Source organism: Salvelinus alpinus, chromosome 5, assembly GCF_045679555.1.
Source record: "Salvelinus alpinus chromosome 5, SLU_Salpinus.1, whole genome shotgun sequence".
In the NCBI taxonomy this organism is placed as follows: domain Eukaryota; kingdom Metazoa; phylum Chordata; class Actinopteri; order Salmoniformes; family Salmonidae; genus Salvelinus; species Salvelinus alpinus.
The window spans coordinates 45866733-45889528 of NC_092090.1; the positions used below are offsets into that span (position 1 = coordinate 45866733).

Consider the following 22796-nt stretch of genomic DNA (forward strand, 5'->3'; position numbering starts at 1 on the left):
TCTGTCCTTGCCTATGGGTAGATCTCTCTCTTTTTCCCCCTCAGCTCTAGTGGTGTGGCCATAGAAACAGAACTGTGGACAATGCCTCTGTAAGGGGTGCCAGCCCATGCCCTCTGCCGAACCAGAGGGGAGGCAGGGGAGGCAGTGCAGGAGAGCAACGTGGAGGCCAGGATGGCAGGAGTGTGTGTGTGTGTGTGAGATCTTGCTCTCTGTGGCCGATGTGAGCAAAACGTTTAAACAGGTTAATGATCTGACGAAATAACAGGACGTGTTCTCAAAGCATGCGCAGACCGGCTGGCAAGTGTCTAAACAGCTACCCAATCCGTAGACTGTTCACTCTGCTACCATCCGGATAATGGTACCGGCGCATCGGCTCTCAGACTAACAGGCTCCTTGACAGCTTCTGCCCCCAAACCATAAGACTGCTATATAGCCAGACTAAATAGGCACTTAATGCTACCCTAACTATCTTACACCGACCATACGCACATTTACTAGACAATATATAAACTCAACAAAAAAAGAAATGTCTCTTTTCAGGAACCTGTCTTTAAAAGATAATTTGTAAAAATCCAAATAACTTCACATATCTTCATTGTAAAAGGGTTTATACACTGTTTCCCATGCTTGTTCAATGAACCATAAACAATGAATGAACATGCACCTGTGGAACGGTCGTTAAGACACTAACAGCTTACAGATGGTAGGCAATTAAGGTCACAGTTATGAAAACTTAGGACAATAAAGAGGCCTTTCTACTGACTCTGAAAAACACCAAAATAAAGATGCCCAGGGTCCCTGCTAATCTGCGTGAACGTGCCTTATGCATGCTGCAAGGAGGCATAAGGACTGCAGATGTGGCCAGGGCAATGCATTGCAATGTCTGTACTGTGAGACGCCTAAGACAGCGCTACAGGGAGACAGGATGGACAGCTGATCGTCCTCGCAGTGGCAGCCACGTGTAACAAGACCTGCACAGGATCGGTACATCTAAACATCACACCTGCGGGACAGGTACAGGATGGCAACAACAACTGCCCGAGTTACACCAGGAACGCACAATCCCTCCATCAGTGCTCAGACTGTCCGCAATAGGCTGAGAGAGGCTGGACTGAGGGCTTGTAGGCCTGTTGTAAGGCAGGTCCTCACCAGACATCACTGGCAACAACGTCGCCTATGGGCACAAACCCACCATCGCTGAACCAGAAAGGACTGGCAAAAAGTGCTCTTAACTGACGAGTCACGGTTTTGTCTCACCCGGGGTGATGGTCGGATTCGCGCTTATCGTCGAAGGAATGAGTGTTACACCGAGGCCTGTACTCTGGAGCGGGATCGATTTGGAGGTGGGTCCGTCATGGTCTGGGGCGGTGTGTCACAGCATCATCGGACTGAGCTTGTTGTCATTGCAGGCAATCTCAACGCTGTGCGTTACAGGGAAGACATCCTCCCTCATGTGGTACCCTTCCTGCAGGCTCATCCTGACATGACCCTCCAGCATGACAATGCCACCAGCCATACTGCTCATTCTGTGTGTGATTTCCTGCAAGACAGGAATGTCAATGTTCTGCCATGGCCAGCGACGAGACCCGGATCTCAATCCCATTGAGCACGTCTGGGACCTGTTGGATCGGTGGGTGAGGGCTAGGGCCATTCCACCCAGAAATATCCGGGAACTTGCAGTTGCCTTGGTGGAAAAGTGTGGTAACATCTCACAGCAAGAACTGCCAAATCTGGTGCAGTCCATGAGGAGGAGATGCACTGCAGTACTTATGCAGCTGGTGGCCACACCAGATACGGACTGTTACTGTTACTTTTGATTTTGACCCCACCCTTTTTCAGGGACACATTATTCAATTTCTGTTAGTCACCTGTCTGTGGAACTTGTTCAGTTTATGTCTGTTGTTGAATCTTGTTATGTTCATACAAATATTTACACATGTTAAGTTTGCTGAAAATAAACGCAGTTGACAGTGAGAGGACGTTTCTTTTTTTGCTGAGTTTATATACACACTCACTCTCACACACTACATTAACACTCCCACACAAAACCACATACACTACATAAGCACACACACGCGTAACACACACACATGCATACCGACACAACACATACACACACACATTATACACACGCACACCCACACTTTTACACTCTTTATTTTTAGCTATCTTGATGCCTAGTCACTTTACCCTACCTTCATGTATATACACAGTATCTACCTCAAATACCTCGTACCTCTGCACATTGATCTGGTACTGGTACTCCCTGTATATAGCTACATTCTTGTGTTTTTTGTTTTATTCCTCCTGTGTTACTATTTTAAACTCTGCACTTCACGGTAAAGTCTACACCAGTTGTATTCGGCGCATGTGACAAATAAAATGTGATTTGATGTGTGTGTGTCAGATACAACCTTGCCTGCGGGCCAGTTAATGGGAAACGGGACACTCCAACGTGGAGAGAAGGACATCTGTGTAGCATTAAAGTCACGTGGCACGCAAGTCCTTTTTAGAGTCGTTTCTATTTATTTTAATACATGTGCAACACTGGGACATTAATATCACTGAACATACTTGCCATAGCTAGACCTCAAAAATATGTTGGTTTGATTTTGCAATGTTGGTCAGTAATTTGGTTCTGATGGGCATAGCATTGTTGTCTTCACTATTATCACTGTGGATTTGAGCAAGTGCATTAGAGAGATTAAATCCATTTGAATTTAATCCCTTTTTGACAGCGTCTCTTTTTGATTTTAAACAGAACTTTCCATACATGTTTGCCCATGGAAAAAGTTGTCAGAAAGTGACTTTTTGGACCTTAATGCCAAAACATTCAGAAGATAAAGGTTCTCAAATTTCAACCTTTTTCCACTCACTCTACCATGAGACATCCATGTCTTCATCACTGGAAAAGATAAACGGTTGAGTTCAATATCATTAAAACGGTTACAAACAGTGTTGCCAAACTATTTAATTATTTATTGATTTCATTTTTTTTAAATAAATATGGTAAGTGTTCAACGTCAGTTTAAAAATATCTTAATGCGTAAACTCCTATTTTTCGTTGTATATGTTGTAACTTAGATACTATTTCACATCATCCGAGGTTTTTGTGTTGTACCCTCCATTGGTTGAGATATTTCATGCTCTTGAATACGGTGTGGGTGCATTTCAATCATAGGTCAATTCTATCGATTCAGACAACCGCATTTGAAATTTTAATTTAATTGAAATTGTAACTTCTAATTACTAATACAAAGATGACCGCCGGTCCACCCACTGTTGAATGTCAACTTAAATGGTCATGTCTATTCTATTATCTATATTTCTATGATTTCAATAGGTTTCCTATGGAGGATTGACAGTATATTTTAAAACATCTCTTGGTGGTACCATTTGTATAGGGGAAAGGATTTTATGGAAAGGTTATGGGCAAGGCTTCTGATCTGATCCTGGACCAGTGACCACTGGTTGAAATTTTTATTGCATTCCCATTTTAGTACATTTATCAGCCAAAACATGACACCCACCCTGTATTCAAGAGCATGTGGTGTCTCAACCAATGGCGGGCACAACACAAAAACCTAAGACGATGTAAACAAGGTCTAAGCTACAACATACAGTAAGTACCAGGCGAAAGTTTGGACACACCTACTCATTCCAGGGTTTTTCTTTATTATGACTATTTTCTACATTGTAGAATAATAGTGAAGAAATCAAAACTATGAAATAACACACATGGAATCATGTAGTAACCAAAAAAGTGTTAAACAAATCAAAATATATTTGAGATTCTTCAAAGTAGCCACCCTTTGCCTTGATGACAGTAAAAATAAAGAAAAACCCTTGAATGAGTAGGTGTCCAAACTTTTGACTGGTACGGTATGTGAATATGTTAAAAAAAATCTGAATTAATGATTTTTTTCTTCTTCCAGAAATTATAAAATAGTTTCACAACCCTGTTTGTAAGCTTTTAAATGAAATCAATATCAACCGTTTCTCTTTTCCAGTGATGAAGACATGCTTGTCTCGTGGTATGGTGGGGTATGCAAAATAGGTCCGTTTTGAGCACCTTTTATCTCTTGAGCACTTCTACAATTGGCAACTACTGTATATATGGAAGGTTTCGTTCAGATCAAATGGAGAGAGAATTTAAATGGATTTACCCCTAGAGAGTGACCGACAGAGGCAGAAGGGTTAATAACCTTGATGCAACCAGCTAATACAGTTTGTTAAAGAGCCGCTGAACACGCCAGTTGGCACGTGTGTTTTTCTGTTGCTCATTTGATTTCAGTCTTGGAGGTGTGTTTCCTGACCGATTCCGCGTTTGGTAAATGTTGTTTGTCCCACATGAGACACTGTAGACGCTCTAGCCTATTTCACTTCTTCAAAATCCCCAGAATGAATCTAAGATGGCTCAAGAAATCTGTAATTACGTTTTCCGAGGATGTTTAAGTTGCGCAATTGTACATCAAACTAAGGTGTTTGGTGCAGTATTTCTCAAGATTTTATTTTTGTGATGTCTTGTCTTTATGTAAACAAAGTCATAATTGCTGGGCAGGTTTGTCTCACTGTCATAGTTATTGGGTAGAGAGCAATCACCGCGGCTGTTCACCCCATGTTATTGGGCAAATGGACATTATCAAATCAAAACCCAACCTTCATTTACCCGTTGTGACACACAGATGTTCCAAACTCCGTTTTAGACGAGACTGACTTTATGACCGAAATTATCCTATTTACACTTTGTAATCGATTTTGACGCTAGAATAACTGTTTCTAGCTCATATCGATACCACACAAGCTGTTTTGAAAGGTATTCGTTGCTTTTTAAAGGCAGTCGCTCTTTAAAGCTAAATGAAATCCTGCGGTTGTGTGTTAGTGTGTGTGTGTGTGTGTGTCTGCATTCAGTTTACGTATGTATGAGAGAGCATGAACACTCAAGTAAACGGCTCATCAAGGAAGTGTGCTCTATTACCAGAGTTATTTTAGTGTAACTGTTCACCCCCACCCCCGCCCGACACTCCCCCTCCAAGTCTGCCTGGCTGTGACACACATTCTCCCTCCACATGAACCGCTCTGTTGTCGCTCACTCTCTTTCTCTCTTTCTCTTTCCCTCTCGCTCCGTCACACATGGACTAAAAGTTAGACAAACTGGGGAAAGGCGTGGATGGTTGTTTACCTGCTTCCATCAGGTTGTATTTTGAATCATGACTATTGAATTGACTTGTGTATGCTGTGGTCTTGCCAAATATGATGTTGTTATTGCTTATACTATTTCGGATGCAGTGCTGTATCTTTTTGTCCCTTGAAGGCTTCAGTTGGTTGTGTATTCTGTGGATATAGTGGAGCAGCTAATCTGCCGTTTTGATTTCCCACACGATGCTGTACGCTGCCAGAGAAGTGTTTTTGTTGATGCAACAGAGGCATTGCGGTGGCAAAGAAAGTGTTTGAACTAATGATACAGCTGTCTGATGGTGCTCTTTTGAAGGGTGTCACTCACTCTATCTGTCACTCTTGAATGTTTTGGGAGGTTCTCTACAACACACGGTGATTCATGTGTATTTTCTGAGAACAGCATAGGAAATACGGCCAGAGTAGGAACGACTGTTCCGTTGTGCCTTCTTCTTTGTGAGTTGTAGTTGAGAAGATGTGTACAGACCTGTTGAAAAAGGGCATACTAAAATGTCTTAGTTTACTCATAATGAAATGCAACTGTACTCAGAGGGAAAATGCATTCGGCTGCCATATAAGTGGTTATCTAGTGTTTTCGATTCATGTGGTTTGTTTTAAACTGTACACCCTGTCAAGACAGAGGGGTTTTGTGCATTACACAAACCATATTTGTTTTTCATTAAGTGAGTTCCAAAAAATTGCCAACCGTAAAATTGGTTGCCAACCATTTGCAGTCAAAGAAAACAAACTATATTTTATTTATTTCACCTTTATTTAACCAGGTAGGCAAGTTGAGAACAAGTCCTCATTTACAATTGCGACCTGGTTGTATCTGGTTGTGCTGTGCTGAAGTAGATCTTGCTTTCTATGGAGATGGACAGTATTAGGCGAGAGATCTGTTGTACCTTTTCCCAGGAGCCCCTAGCAGTTTTGGTTGTGTAGGGTTCGATGACAGACAAACAGACAGACAGAGACAACCTTGGACTTGTAGTGACATTGTTTTTCCCCACGCTGACTGATCAGCAGACCAGGGGGCCCAATGGGCCTCTGTCAGGCAACAGTTGTACCTCATGATACTCACCTTATGGCGTAACCCTAAAATATGTGAATAAGAGTGTAATGTAGGCTACCATAGAACAGTTGTAGAGTAGTGTACACATTGGGGAAATGTCTTGGAAAAAAGAGTATTGTAAAAGAGAAATAACTTGCTGATAGGTTACAATCGAATTACAACATTATGGTAATCATGTGGAAAATGTAAATGACTCAGTGTTCTCTTGACTAATTGTGCATTTGTATGGGCATGGAGCAAGGTGGGAAAGACCAGTGTTTTAGATCTGCAGCCCACAGTAGTCAGTGTAATGAACATAGCCATAATGTCATCAAGCATGCAGAAACATAGGAAAACATCAATATACAGTACCAGTCAAAAGTTTGGACACACCTACAGTACTCATTCCAGGGTTTTTCTTTATTTTTACTATTTTCCAAATTGTAGAATAATAGTGAAGACATCAAAACGATGAAATAACACATATGGAATCATGTAGTAACCAAAAACGTGTTAAACAAATCAACATATATTTTACATTTGAGATTCTTCAAAGTAGCCACCCTTTACCTTGATGACATCTTTGCACACTCTTGGTATTCTCTCAACCAGCTTTATGAGGTGGTCACCTGGAATGCGTTTCAATTAACAGGTGTGCCTTTTTTTAAAGTGAATTTGTGGAATTGTTTTCCTTAATGCGTTTGAGCCAATCTGTTGTGTTGTGACAAGGTAGGGGTGGTATACAGAAGATAGCCCTATTTGGTAAAAGACCAAGTCCATATTATGGCAAGAACAGCTCAAATAAGCAAAGAGAAACAACAGTCCATCATTACTTTAAGACATGAAGGTCAATCAATCCAGAAAACTTTGAAAGTTTCTTCAAGTGCAGTTGCAAAAGCCATCAAGCGCTATGATGAAGCTGGCTCTCATGAGGACCGCCACAGGAAAGGAAGACCCAGAGTTACCTCTGCTGCAGAGCACAAGTTCATTAGAGTTACCAGCCTCAGATTGCAGCCCAAATAAATGCTTCACAGAGTTCAAGTAACAGACACATCTCAACATCAACTGTTCAGAGGAGACTGCTTGAATCAGACCTTCATGGTCGAATTGCTGCAAAGAAACCACTACTAAAGGACACCAATAAGAGGAAGAGACTTGCTTGGGCCAAGAAACACGAGCAATGGACATTAGACCGTTGGGAATCTGTCCTTTGGTCTGATGAATCCAAATTTGAGATTTTTGATTCCAACGGCCGTGTCTTTGTGAGACGCAGAGTAGTTGAACGGATGATCTCCGCATGTGTGGTTCCCACCGTGAAGCATGGAGGAGGAGGTGTGATGGTGTGGGGTATGCTTTGCAGGTGACACTATCAGTGATGTATTTAGAATTCAAGGCACACTTAACCAGCATGGCTACCACAGCATTCTGCAATGATACGCCATCCCATCTGTTTTGCGCTTATTAGTATCATTTGTTTTTGAACAGGACAATGACCCAACACACCTCCAGGCTGTGTAAGGGCTATTTGACCAAGAAGGAGAGTGATGGAGTGCTGCATCAAATGACCTGGCCTCCACAATCACCCAATCTCAACCCAATTGAGATGGTTTGGGATGAGTTGGACCGCAGAGTGAAGGAAAAGCAGCCAACAAGTGCTCAGCACATGTGGAAACTCCTTCAAGACTGTTGGAAAAGCATTTCTCATGAAGCTGGTTGAAAGAATTCAAAGAGTGTGCAAAGCTGTCATCAAGGTGGCTACTTTGAAGAATCAAAAATTTCAAAAGGCACTCGCACATCTGAGCAGTCTTTTTGCAGGTGCATTGCAACAGTTGAACAAGATGAAGGAAAAAGGAAACCGCACACTGCTCTTGATAGTATCACTGATATTTAATAAGCTTACGTACTTTGAAGAATCTAAAATATAACATGTATTTTGATTTGTTTAACACTTTTTGGTTACTACATGATTCCATATGTTAGTTCATAGTTTGGATGTCTTCACTATTATTCTACAATATAGAAAATAGTTTTTTAAATGTAAAACCCTTGAATGAGTAGGTGTGTCAACTTTTGACTGGTACTGTATATAAACACAAATCAGGACATGTACATAGTGAACGCATACACATTGTAAAAATGAAACTAGAATACAGTATTTCAGAACGTGACCTACCGCTTGCATAACAATATCAGGCTGGGAAGAATTGATGTTCGCAATCTCCCCCCATCTGCAAGCATGACCAACGGCATAACACCTTATTGATGTGTAAATTCAACCAACCAATAGGAATGTCTTAACATCAGATAAATACACTGAGTGTACATACCATTAGGAACACCTTCCTAATTGCACCCCTTTTTACCCTCAGAACAGCCTCAATTCGTCAGGGCATGGACTACAAGGTGCAGAAAGCGTTCCACAGGGATGCTGGCCCATGTTGACTCCAATGCTTCCCACAGTTGTGTCAAGTTGGCTGGATGTCCTTTGGGTGGTGGGTCATTCTTGATACACAGGAAACTGTTGAGCGAGGGAAAAACACAGCAGCATTGCAGTTCTTGACACACTGTCGTGGCAGAATCAGATTTAGCTAAGTAACATAGATGGATAAGATGTTATTTTCATCATATGCTTGTGAGATACTTGTCATTAGAATGGTGCCCTTTGGAATATAGGGTTGGCAGTGCATTTTCCCCTTCTGTGATAGGGCTTAGTAACTTGTGGCCAGAGAGGGGAGAGGTCAGGCTTGTCTTCATAAGTCAATGTATCTGTTAAACCATGTGGTGCTATGTAGAATATCAGAAGTGGAGGAGGACAGAATGGAACGTTGTTTTCTTATGAATGTGTCTGTAACTATTCCTAAACCATGTGACGGGATGGCGTTATTAATGGGGAACCAGTTAGTTATCTCATACAATGTCTGTACGCCAGTCACTCCCTACTTTTCTCATAGGGGGAAGGAGTTTGGCAGTGTTTGGAACCATTGTATTTCCCCTCTGAGGTTGCCCTTATCTTGACCTAGTATTTGACCTAAGAGGCTCACTGTCTGATTTTGAGTTTGTCCAGGTTTGGGAGTATCTAGAAATGACAATTGTTATATGCCATTGGATGATGTAATGTTTTGGTAGACAGTGAATTATCAAGCATAAGATTGAAACCTTGTCTTGGGAGATCAAACTGAACGAGGATTTATAGCTGATGCTGTCTAGCGGTGGGATACTCCTCTTTCGGGTAAAGGATTCTTTGTAAGTTGAGAGGGGTGTATCTTGGCTATAAATGAAACTAAGAATTGTTTTGTAAGCACTCTCAGAGAATACATTTATAGACACTGAATTGATCTGAGAGTCAAAAAAGGGCTTTGGTGAAGCTTGTATATATATTAAAGATGGAATATATAATTTAACTCTGACTTGTGTGTGGTTGGCTCTCTCTCTCTCTCTCTATTGAGTAATACAGGAAATTACCACGACAACACTCAAACCGGTGTGCCTGGCACCTACTACCAAACCCCGTTCAAAGGCACTGAAATATTGTCTTGCCCATTCACCCTCTGAATGGCACACGTACACACACAATCCATGTCTCAATTGTCTCAAGGCTTAAAAGCCCTACTCTAACTTGTCTCCTCCGCTTCATCTACACTGATTGAAGTCAATTTAAAAAGTGACATCAATAAGGGATCCTAGCTTTCACCTGGTCAGTCTATGTTATGGAAAGAGCAGGTGTTCCTAGTGTTTTGTACACCCGGTGTATAGGCATACTGACTGACTACTAAACTAGAGAGATGGGGATAATCCATTTGACCATCACTGATACTGCTGTTGTAGTGCAAACTCCTGCCTTGAGCCATTGATCAGGGTGACCTGTGTTGTCCTGTGCTGAGTGACACCACAGTATAGGGGAAAGGATTATGGACCAGGCCAGGCTTCTGATCTGATCCTGGACCAAAGGGTCTCTGGTCCAGTCTGTCTGCCCATTCTGTCCAGTCTGTGAGAAACCTCAGTTGCCCTCTACTACAGATGAGCAATTTAATTTTCCCTCCATAAATTACAGTAGCCCGGTGCTATTCGCCGTGCTAGGTATGCTGACATGGCTGTGGAAATGGTGTGCTCTCTGAGCTCCCATCAGGCTGTGCCAACTAGCCAGGCTGTTCCAGTGCAGTCCCTGTAGTGTTGTGCTGAAGCTCAATGAATGGATGTTTATGTTAAAGGGAGGGAGAGAGGAGACAGACCTATATAGGGATGGAGAGAGGAGACATGCAGTGCACAGAGCTCTATGTTTGTGAAATCAGCCCGCGATGCATCATTTTTGCGATCTGTGAATTATTCCACTCCATATCTGTTAACAGACCTTCAGGCAACATTTCAGTTCACTGCACATCCATTATATAAGGGTAGCTTAGTTATTTGACACTGTCCTAGAGGACGACCTCGCCTGGGAGAGTTAACGCAGTCTAGATTAGGCATATCCCCCAGAGGCTTTCTAGGACACATCCAAGTCTCCCTCTCCCCAGGGGGGGATTCATCATCAAGACAAGTGCCTTCAGAGGATCTAAGGGAGATGTATCCACAGACGTGCCAAGATGGTGACATTTACTTTTGATTACAGTGGAAGGAAAAGTATAAATTGATGGTCGTGCTGTGAGCTCCATTATCCTCATATAACATTGGAGTGTTTAACAAACCGAGAGCAGCAGCGTTAAGGCTTCATTCTTGACAGCCGCTGTTATCACGCACTATGCGATTCTGGAGGACAAGAGCTCCATGGCTATTTATTCCTTCTGACCTGTTGTATGTTTTACATGTAAATATTTAATTGAATAGGCTAGTTATGGTGATATTCTCCAGTGGTGGTATTTGCTGGCTGTAACCCCACCTCACTTCTCTCTTCCCATGGAGGATCCAACCGAATAACAGCTCAACTGTTTTCCTCTGCTGTCGCATCAACTCCTCCTCCGCAGAAAGGAAAGTCAATAATCTACTAATTACTAAGAGTAAGACATTCTGACTCAACGTTGGGCTCACAGGGGAGTGACTTCATTTGCAGGTGGAATAGGTTTTCTTTCTGTCAAACAGTGCCTTAAGGCTGGGCTTCGAGGCCTAAGGTCCCTAACTCCGAATGGAAAAATAAAACGGCGCTCCTCTGTTTCTCAGGTCCACTGGTAAACGCACTGTAACCTAATTGCTTTTTACTGACACTCCCTCTCGACTCCATTCTCTCACACCATACTGTCAACATGGCTCAGGCTCACACTGAGCACAGCTCGCATACTGCACTCTACTGCTGCTTTGCAGGGACATTTTGAAAGCTACCCACGTGAGAGTGACTTTTCAAAATTGTGACCATGTTACTGCAACTTTGGTTCATCCGTTCTGCGACATATTGAAACGTTAGAAAATCAACTCCCCCCCCCCCCCCCCCTAAACATTTCAGTGCCTATATGTCCTGAGGATACATACGGTTCACGTTTAGCCTACTTCTATCTGAGGGTACCTTGAATGAATTATTGTACATTTTGTTTGTTAACGATTTGGTGATTAACTCCTGCATTTGCGGAACCTTAATGGGACAACTAATCACTTTCAGCTGCTTTGGGTGAAAGGGTCAATCCTAAGGCTATAGGCATGTGCAATTTATCACAGCAGCAGGCTTATCAAGACCCTTTCAAATCTCCCTGTTCAAATCACATCACTCTACTGAGGGTCATAACAAAGCCATAACATTTACAGTACAACAGTAGATGTGATTACACTCATCCTTGGCCATACAGGTTGTCAACCTAGATGCAGCTAGTCTTGATGCAGCTTGGTTTGAGGCATGATGCTTTGCTAGAATCCGGTACTGTCTATCTCATTTAAATTCGCCCCTGTGGTATTAATGCATTTAACAGACCAGGATGTCCAGATCGATCAGGGGCCGGGGTAGTGGATGCACACACTTGGCCTGATGCCCATCCCTAACCCAGGCACATTGACCTGGATGATGGCTCCATGACACCGCCCTCATTGGAGCACGCCTCAGTAATCTAGGGGAACAGGTTGCTGTGGTTACCCAGCTCGGACTGGGTTGATAAGCTGGTGGGCTTATGCCTCAACCCAGCAGGCATGGAGAGCTTACCCTCCTGTAGGTTGACACTACAACCTGAGTTGTAACTAACTTGATTCAGCTTCACAACCAGCTAGTTGTTAGAAATCAGGTGTGCTATATTAGGGTTGGAGTGAAAACCTACAGGACGGTAGCACTACAGCACAGGGTTGGAGAGCCCTGGTCTATGGTCTAGGAGGGAGAAGTCTTTCTGTCTCTCTCTTTCTCTCCCCACCCGTTCTCTCTCACTGGTGCACACACACTCTCTCCCTCTCTATCTGTCAGACATAGCAGGAGGTATCTTATCTGTGATGTGTACATGTGGGGCCTGGCGGGATGCAGCGGGCGGGAGGCGGTAGCAGCAGTGAGAGAGCAGCCAGGAGGATATAAACAGAGGGGGTGCTATAAATAGCTCAGTACTCTTTCTGTCCCACATCATACACACTACATGATCGTCGAACATTTCATTCCAAAATCACGGGCATTAATATGGAGTTGGTTCCCCCTTTGCTGCTATAACAGCCTCCACTCTTCTGGGAAGGCTTTCCACTAGATGTTGGAACATTGCTGCAGGGACTTGCTTCCATTCCGCCACGAGTATTAGTGACGTCGGGCACTGATGTGGGCGATTAGAACTGGCTCGCAGTAGGCATTCCAATTAATCCCAAAAGTGTTTGATGGGGTTGAGCTCAGGGCTCTGTGCAGGCCAGTCAAGTTCTTCCACACCAATATCGACAAACCATTTCTGTATGGCCCTCGCTTTGTGCACAGAGGCATTGTCATGCTGAAACAAGGAAAGGGCCTTCCCCAAACTGTTGTCACAAAGTTGGAAGCACAGTATCGTCTAGAATGTCATTGTATGCTGTAGTATTAAGATTTCCCTTCACTGGAGCTAAGGGGCCTAGCCAGAACCATGAAAAACAGCCCCAGACCATTATTCCTCCTCCACCAAACTTTACAGTTGGCACTATGCATTCGTGCAGGTAGCGTTCTCCTGACATCTGCCAAACACAGATTCGTCCGTCAGACTGCAAGATGGTGAAGCGTGATTCATCACTCCAGAGAACGCGTTTCCACTGCTACTGAGTCCAATGGTGGCAAGCTTAACACCACTCCATTCAACACTTGGCAGTGCGCATGGTGATCTTAGGCTTGTGTGTGGCTGCTCGGCCATGGAAACTTATTTCATGAAGCTCCAGACGAACAGTACTTGTAATGACGTTGCTTCCAGAGGCAGTTTGGAACTCTAGTGATTGTTGCAACTGAGGACAGACGTTTTTTACAGGCATCAGCACTTGGCGGTCACATTCTGTGAGCTTGTGTGGTCTACCACTTCGCGAATGAGCCGTTGTTGCTCCTAGACGTTTCCACTTCACAATAACAGCACTTACAGTTGATCGGGCAGCTTTAGCAGGGCAGAAATGTGATGACCTGATTTGTTGCAAAGGTGGCATCTTATGACGGTGTCACGTTGAAAGTCACTTAGCTCTTCAGTAAGGCCATTTTACTGCCAATGTGTGTCTATGGAGATTGCATAGCTGTGTGCTCGATTTTATACACCTGTCAGTAACGGGTGAGGCTGAAATAGCCAAATCCACTAATCTGAAGGCGTGTCCACATACACAAAAGTATCTAGCTACCCACTAATCTCCCACAGAGTAGGGTAGATCCCCAGTTCCACCCTCCTTCCCCTGATTTGGATTCCCCATGTTGTCCCAGCAGTGTTGCTGTTAAGGTAGACTGATGTTGCGCACGCTATCCAGGTGTGAACATCTATACATGAACTTTCATTGAAGTGTCCAATGTTAACACCACTGTAGCAGTCTGTGATATTTGGTTAAATGTAAATCAGCATTTTGGATGGGATTTTTCTTCCCTCTCATCACTTTGTCTCATTGAATGCTTAGTTGAAGATAAATTCCAAAGAAGGACCAATGGAAAAAAACAACTAAACCTAAAATCTAAATATATATATATATACTATAAATATAACATGTAAAGATATATGTACAGTTGAAGTCGGAAGTTTACATACACCTTAGCCAAATACATTTAAACTCAGTTTTTCACAATTCCTGACATTTAATCCTAGTAAAAATTCCCTGTCTTAGGTCAGTTAGGATCACCACTTTATTTTGAGAATGTGAAATGTTAGAATAATAGAAGAGAGAAAGATTTATTTCAGCTTTTATTTCTTTCATCACATTCCCAGTGGGTCAGAAGTTTACATACTCTCAATTAGTATTTGGTAGCATTGCCTTTAAATTGTATAACTTGGGTCAAACGTTTCAAGTAGCCTTCCACAAGCTTCCCACAATAAGTTGGGTGAATTTTGGCCTATTCCTCCTGACAGAGCTGGTGTAACTGAGTCAGGTTTGTAGGCCTCCTTGCTCGCACACACTTTTTCAGTTCTGCCCACAAATGTTCTATAGGATTGAGGTCAGGGCTTTATGATGGCAACCCCAGTACCTTGACTTTGTTGTCCTTAAGCGATTTTGCCACAACTTTGGAAGCATGCTTGAGGTCATTGCCCATTTGGAAGACCCATTTGCGACCAAGCTTTCACTTCCTGACAGATGTCTTGAGATGTTTCTTCAATATATCCACATCATTTTCCTACCTCCAAATGCCATCTATTTTGTGAAGTGCACCAAGCCCTCCTGCAGCAAGGCACCCCCACAACATGATGCTGCCACCCCGTGCTTCACGGTTGGGATGGTGTTCTTCGGCTTGCAAGCCTCCCCCTTTTTCCTCCAAACATAACGATGGTCATTATGGCCAAACAGTTCTATTTTTGTTTCATCAGACCAGAGGACATTTCTCCAAAAAGTACGATCTTTGTCCCCATGTGCAGTTGGAAACCGTAGTCTGGCTTTTTTATGGCGGTTTTGGAGCAGTGGCTTCTTCCTTGCTGAGCGACTGTTATGTCGATATAGGATTCATTTTACTGTGGAGACAGATACTTTTGTACCTGTTTACTCCAGCATCTTCACAAGGTCCTTTGCTGTTGTTCTGGGATTGATGTGCACTTTTCGCACCAAAGTCCGTTCATCTCTAGGAGACAGAACGCGTCTCCTTCCTGAGCGGTATGACGGCTGCGTGGTCCCATGGTGTTTATACTTGCGTACTACTGTTTGTACAGATGAACGTGGTACCTTCAGGCGTTTGGAAATTGGTCCCAAGGATGAACCAGACTTGTGGAGGTCTACAATTTTTTTCTGAGGTATTGGCTGATTTCTTTTGAATTTCCCATGATGTCAAGCAAAGAGGCACTGAGTTTGAAGGTAGGCCTTGAAATACATCCACAGGTACACCTTCAGTTGACTCAAATTACGTCATTTAGCCTATCAGAAGCTTCTACAGCCATGACATAATTTTCTGGAATTTTCCAAGCTGTTTAAAGGCACAGTCAACTTAGTGTATGTAAACGTCTGACCCACTGGAATTGGGATACAGCAAATTATAAGTGAAATAATCTATCTGTAAACAATTGTTGGAAAAATACATTGTGCCATGCACGAAGTAGATGTCCTAACCGACTTGCCAAAACTATAGTTTGTTAACAAGACATTTGTGGAGTTGTTGAAAAACTTGTGTTTACATACACCTAAGTGTATGTAAACTTCCGACATCAACTGTGCGTTTCCCTGTCACTTTTGCATTCTATTCAAAGTTCCATACAAAGTGGCAACGATAAGAGTAAGAGCCACAGTACGCAGGTACACAAATCAACATCATTTTCAAAGGATGTACGTGCGTGAGGTAATGATCTGTGGTTTTAATTTTGGTTTATATTTACAATGGACCTATCCGGCTTTTGATGCATGATGTTGGTGTTTGCAGTATAACAGCTTCAAACATTGATTCCAGTACAGTATGTATACTTCAACGATTAAAGCCCACCGGACCCCAGCTGTTATACTACATCCCCCAGTCACGTACAGTTCTGTATTATTCACAATACCTTTAATCTCTTGCTGCATTCCTCCATTTGACTTTTTTTTTTCATCCCCAATTTTATGGTATCCAATCGGTATTTACAGTCTTGTCTCATTGCTGCAACTCCCGTACGGGAAAGGTCGAGAGCCGTGCGACCTCCAGAAAACAACCCAACCAAGCCGACACAATGCCCGCTTAACCCGGAAGCCAGCCGCACCAATGTGTCGGAGGAAACACTGTGCACCTGGCAACTGTGTCAGAGTACACTGCACCCGGCCCACCACAGGAGTCGCTAGTGCGCGATGGGACAAGGACATGCCTGCCGGCCAAACTCTCCCCTAACCCGGACGACGCTGGGCCAATTGTGAGCCGCCTCATGGGTCTCCTGGTCGCCTGGACTCGAGCCTGGACTCGAACCTAGAATCTCTAGTGGCACAGCTAGCGCTGCGATGCGGTGCCTTAGACCACTACGCCACTCGGGAGCCCTCCTCCGTTTGACTTGCTAGGTATTAGAGGGAGTTTTGTAACAGCTGATGCTGGGTCAGTCTACGCTTTGTTAATCCCGATCCGTATCAGGCAATGGGAAGAGCCTGTGACAGATTAATCTATCAGGAATGGAGGCCATAATTTAAACAGGAATGTGTGTGTGGGGGAGTGTGTAGATCTGTCTGTGTTTTTGCTACGTGTGTGTATGGTATTGTATATGTTTTTTTCCCCGGATGCATTGTATTTCAAATTGATTTGTTTGAGAGTGCTTTGTGTTGTGACAGTGTTGTGCCATAGAAAAACCCAATGCTTTTAAGCAGTTCTAAACGAGGAATCTATTGAGTTAATGCACAGAATACACTCACTGTGACGCACGGAAATAAATCTAAATGCACATATTTGAGAGGATGTAGGCCTGGAGAGTCTAACGTTGATGTGTTGAGCTTGTTTTTTTTTGGGGGGGGGGGTAACCAGTCTGTTTCCATAACCTTGTTATCTATCTGTCAATCGAACAGTCAGTATTTAACTCTTCATCGAGTTAGTATGCAGGAGGGAGGGGGAGGAAATGATCAATCTAAGGACTTGCGAGCTCGTGTTTCGAGCATATCTTAGCCATAGAGTTGATGCAGTGACACTGACCTAGTTTAATCATAGCCACCTCAGGGGTTTGCTAAATGGATCTGTTGGCTACCGTACAGTATATTGTGACTACCTAGGGATAATAATAAATATAAGTCACCGTTTCTAGATTAAAAACATTCAAGAACTGTACAGGAGTGTGATTACATTTATCATAGATTCTGTAGCCGGGAAGTCAAAAAGTGGCAAAGACCGTGTCTGTGGTGTCTGTTTTGAAAGACTAGCATTTTCCCTGATCTATGATTTAAACGCTACTGTACGTGAATGCAGCCACATATTCTTGAGGCCTCAGCCAGATGACCTTTGACCCTGACTCCCAGAATGCTCCAGGGGTGGGTGTGGGGGTGGGAAACCCAGGCTGGGAATACACACTGAAGAGATGGTTCATGTTAGAGCCAGAAACCCTCAGCGTCCCTCTTGTCCTCATGTGCCGGATTCCCGAAAGTTTTTTCAGTATGTACTTTCATCATATTTGTTTAAAGTGCAGTTAAAAATGTGTTTTCCTATATTTTGTTTGTACAATATTTCCACACTGTGAGGTTGGTTAAATAATGATAATGCCCTTTTAGTGTAAGAGCTGTTTGAAAAGACCGCTGAGATATTTGATGGGATGCAGTTTTGGCCTGCCTGGTGACTAACCAGGCAGTAAATTAGTTAATAGACCAATCAGAAAGTGAGTTCCAAACCTCTCTGTCAACAGCTAGTTTTAAATTTCCCCCTCCCCACTCAGACCACTACCAGACAGCAAGAGCAAATTCTCAAACAATAATTCTGCTAGGACTAAGAAGCTATTTTAGTTTCTTTTTTACATTTTACTTGAAAACAATCACAGTAAGGTACTTAATTGTGACCCAGAAATGATTTGATATTGAGATGATAACTGCTGCATTGGACCTTTTTTAAATAAATGAATCTGACAGCTACAGTACACGGTCAGGGGACATCAAGCTAAACGGCCTCAGTCCTGCTCACTTATGGTGAACTAAATATCTATGTACAATAGAGAGTAAGTAAATGTCTCTCTGCATATACATTGCCTTCGGATAGTATTTAGACCCGTTGACTTAGCCGTATTCTAAAAAAAAAAAGAATATATTTTAAATCCTCAGCAATCTACTCACAATACCCCATAATGACAAAGCAAAAATGTATATTTTTTTAATTTAGCAAAACTATTAAAAAAATTAAAAAACAGATACGTTATTTACATAAGTATTCAGACCCTTTGCTATGAGACTTGAAATTGAGCTCAGGTGCATCCTTCAGATGTTTCTACAACTTGATTTGAGTCCACCTGTGGTAAATTCAATTGATTGGCAATGATTTGAGAAGGCACACACCTGTCTATATAAGGTTCTACTGTTGACAATGCATGTCAGAGCAAAAACCAGCCATGAGATCGAAGGAATTGTCCGTAGAGCTTTGAGACAGGATTGTATTGAGGCACAGACCTGGGGAAGGGAACCAAAAACTTCCTGCAGCATTGAAGGTCCCCAAGAACACAGTGGCCTCCATCATTCTTAAATGGAAGAAGTTTGGAACCACCAAGACTCTTCCTAGAGCTGGCCGCCCGGCGAAACTGAGCAATTGGGGGAGAAGGACCTTGGTCAGGGAGGTGACCAAAAACCCAATGGTAACTCTGACAGAGCTCTAGAGTTCCTCTGTAGAGATAAGAGAACCTTCCAGAAGGATAACCATCTCTGCAGCACTCCACCAATCAGGCCTTTATGATAGAGTGGCCAGACGGAAGCCCCTCCTCAGTAAAAGGCACATGACAGCCCGCTTGGAGTTTGCTAAAAGACACATAAAGACCCTCAGACTACGAGAAACAAGATTCTCTGGTCTGATGAAACCAAGATTGAACTCTTTGGCCTGAATGCCAAGCGTCACATCTGAAGGAAACCTGCCACCATCCCTACGGTGAAGCATGGTGGTGGCAGCATCATGCTGTGGGGACGTTTTTCAGCGGCAGGGACTGGGAGACTAGTCAGGATCTAGGCAAAGATAAATGGTGCAAAGTACAGAGAGATCCTTGATTGAAAACCTGCTCCAGAGTCCTCAGGACATCAGACTGAGGAGAAGGTTCACCTTCCAACAGGACAACGACCCTAAGCACACAGCTCTGAATGTCCTTGAGTGGTCCAGCCAGAGCCCGGACTTGAACCTGATCGGACATCTCTGAAGAGACCTGAAAATAGCTGTGCAGCAACGCTCCCCATCTAATCTGACAGAGCTTGAGAGGCTCTGCAGAGACAAATGGGAGAAAGTCCCCAAATACAGGTGTGCCAAGCTTGTAACGTCATACCCAAAAAGACTTGAGGCTATAATCGCTGCCAAAGGTGCTTCAACAAATATCAATTAGCAAACATTTCTAAAAACCTGTTTTTGCTTTGTCATTATGGGGTATTGTGTGTGGATTGATAAAGGGGGAAAAAACAATTTAATACATTTTAGAATAAGGCTGTAACCTAACAATGTGGAAAAAGTCAAGGGGTCTGGATAGGCACTATACGTGTAAAAGCCCTACTATGCTTTACATACTGCAGCTGTAAGACCTGTGGATGAATCCCTGCGGTTTAAGCAAATGTTTGAATCATCTGAGACTGACGTTGATCAATTTCTCACTAGGTCTTCTCATGTCTCTCTTCATGCTGCATTACAGATGGATTAATGATGCTTGTGTGGTGGAAACAATCTCTGCTCAGCCTGGCCCTTTTATCCCCAGCCTTGGTCGTGCTTCTCTCCCCTCCACATCCCACCCACACCACCCTCTTGCCATTTTATTATTACCTTATTTTTTGAATGTCTAATGAATAGAATAAGAGATGAGAAGGATCAAAGGCTCCGTTGGCAGGTTCTAGGAATCCATTCAGATTGAAATGAGGTGTTGCTTTATGTATGTGCGCGGTTTCTCCTCCACAACCAGCCTTAATCACAAGAGAGATAGAGCGAAGCGAGAATATCCGTGACATGTATAATATTTCAAAGGAAAATAAGCCTTTCCGTCCACTATACTTCATCCTCAACACTTCATTGACAGGGGGCCTAGGATCTATCTGTCATAAATACTTCACCTATCTACTTAGTTTGTTGTTAGCATTAGCTGCCTGGCACAGGATGTGAGAGGACACTGGTCTCTGATGTTGGTGCTCGTCTTCAGCTTGAATCAAAGCGTTGACAGGCTAATGCCGCTGAGCACCTCCATTGCTTATACACATGTCACTTCCTGTGAAGAGGATCTGTATAAGTCTGTATGTAGTCAAAGGAGGAGGCTCTGGGTGATTTATGACGGTCTGAGATCAGTAATACAACAGCGTGGCATCCTGTGGAGGTTGCCTGAGCCTTGCCCCACGTCTCTACATCGCAACTGTGTAGACAATGGTTTATGAATTCACAATTCAGATTGTGATATCGAAGTAAAGATGATCAGAACAATGACTTCCTTTTATGACGTTGATATCCACCCTTCCCTTTCATTGTTGGCAGGGGGAAATGCGCTGTATGCAGTTGAGGTTAATGGATAATGACACATTCTTTGGTTCTGTCAAGTGGCATATCTGACGAGGTGATTGGACAGAATATTAAAGGCAGTTGCTAAGTATATCCTCTGGCTTTGTGCCATAGGGGCGTCACAATGGCTGTCGTGTGATAGGTGACCTGGACTCGGCTCTACTTTCACCAGACAGAACACTACCGAGGTATAGCGTTACAGGTGGTGAGTTATTGAACCGGGGCGGCTGGTCACGTTGCTTGTACTGGAGAACGGAACTGTTATCGCTCGAGATGCGTTGACTAATATCCCTTTTGTAAGTAGATTCAGTTACTGACAGTATCACTAGTCAGCCAATTGACGTTGCTCTTTGAGCATCTAGGCGCGGATTAGTGTCATGTGCTTTACCTTCTCTGGCAGCAGTATACGAGTTCAGACATTTCACTTGCAACTTTTCCACACAGGGGTGAAAAGAACAGTACTGTATCCCTATTGATAACAGTTGGATAGTGGCTTGTGTACAGTTTTGAAGGTTTTGCTGACAGACTGATTTTTCGTACCAACAGCCACTGCAGAGGGACAGTGAAAAGGGGACCCAGAAGCTGTGGGTTGTCATGGACACCTTTTTCCGCCGGCACTTTAGACTGAAAGGGGCGGAGCAATCCCGACACAGACGGCCTGGCGTGGCAGTGCCCACAAGCAAGGCTCGCCGGCGCTCCAGTGTAGGACTGCCCTCTGCTGGCCTGGTCCAACGTAGACGCTCTAGTGTGGGACTGCCATTCACAGGTCCTGTCGGACACAGAAGGTCCAGTGTAGGCCTGTCGCCGACGGCTCAAGCCCAACGAAGACACTCCAGTGTTGGCCTGCCGTCAGGTTATGTGGGTCGTAGATGCTCCAGTGTGGGCTTGGCCTGCGCTGCTCACAAACAACGCAGGCACTCCAGCGAGGTGCAGGGGTTACCCCAGGCCACCGGGGGGCACTGTTGTTATGGAGGCGGGAAGCTAGTGAGGACCAAATACTACACCAGGCGTCGCTCCAGCACCACCGTGGCCTGTGTCAACCCCCGCTTCTCTGTCCGCCGCCGGCAAGCCAGCAAGCTCCGCACCATCGACACCCACCTGCTGGGGCCCTCCATGCTGCTGGCCAGCCTGGTCCAGATGAGTGAGGAGCAGCAGAGGGGGGCACCAGAGGCGCAGGGCGGTGAGGGGGCGTCAGGAGAGGACACTGAGAGCTGCTGCTCCGAGTCAGAGGGGGACAGCTGCAGTCAGAGAGAGTGTAGCACCAGGTCAGAGGGCAGCGGGAGTGAACGAGAGGGGACTGCGGCATCATCATCATCATCATCATCATATCCAGAGGGAGAGAGGACGTGGGAGGACTGGAATCAGGCTCATAGTATGGCAGCCTTAACGATGGAGAGCATCCAGCCCCGGCCCCTGAGCCGCGCCCTGCGCTGCCTGCGCCGTAACTCCTCCCAGCTGCTGCCGGCGGAGGCGGTGCACCGTAGCAGGGCGGTCTACGGTGTGCGCGGGCGCTACCGACACTCCAGCCAGTTACGGAGGCCTTCCACCATCCCCAACAGCGCCTGGCCAGGCAGGCTAGTCCACCCACCCAGCCGCAGGAGCTCTATAGTGGCCTGCCACTCCTCCCGTTCCCTGTATAGGAAATGTTCCGCCTGCTGGAAACCCAGGGGCCGCAGGGAGTCCCTCAACCCCCTGCAGGGCATCTACTATGACCCCCGCCTGGAGACTTGGAGTGGGTTCGTCTCGTATGTAGACCCCCTTACCTTCGCCTGGGTTACAGGCAATGCTTTTGTGTGTGTGTGTGTGTGTGTGTGTGTGTGTGTGTGTGTGTGTGTGTGTGTGTGTGTGTGTGTGTGTGTGTGTGTGTGTGTGTGTGTGTGTGTGTGTGTGTGTGTGTGTGTGTGTGTGTGTGTG

At 44.3% G+C, this 22796-nt stretch overlaps 1 protein-coding gene across 13 annotated transcripts in view; it reads left to right on the top strand.

Moving 5' to 3' along the window:
* Positions 1 to 22796, top strand: part of LOC139575047 (diacylglycerol kinase zeta-like) — a 124724-nt gene that overhangs the window by 52944 nt on the left and 48984 nt on the right. For 6 of the 13 annotated variants that reach the window (XM_071399988.1, XM_071399989.1, XM_071399993.1 and 3 more), the window contains exons 1-2: positions 5042 to 5195; positions 21429 to 22627. The exons of 5 other annotated variants lie outside the window; for them this stretch is intronic. In XM_071399988.1, coding sequence (XP_071256089.1) covers positions 5070 to 5195; positions 21429 to 22627 — 1325 coding nt within the window. In that variant the 5' untranslated portion in view covers positions 5042 to 5069. Of the gene's footprint in view, positions 1 to 5040; positions 5196 to 21428; positions 22628 to 22796 lie in introns of those variants that run through there. 2 more of the 13 variants (XM_071400001.1, XM_071399990.1) reach the window with 1 other exon arrangement.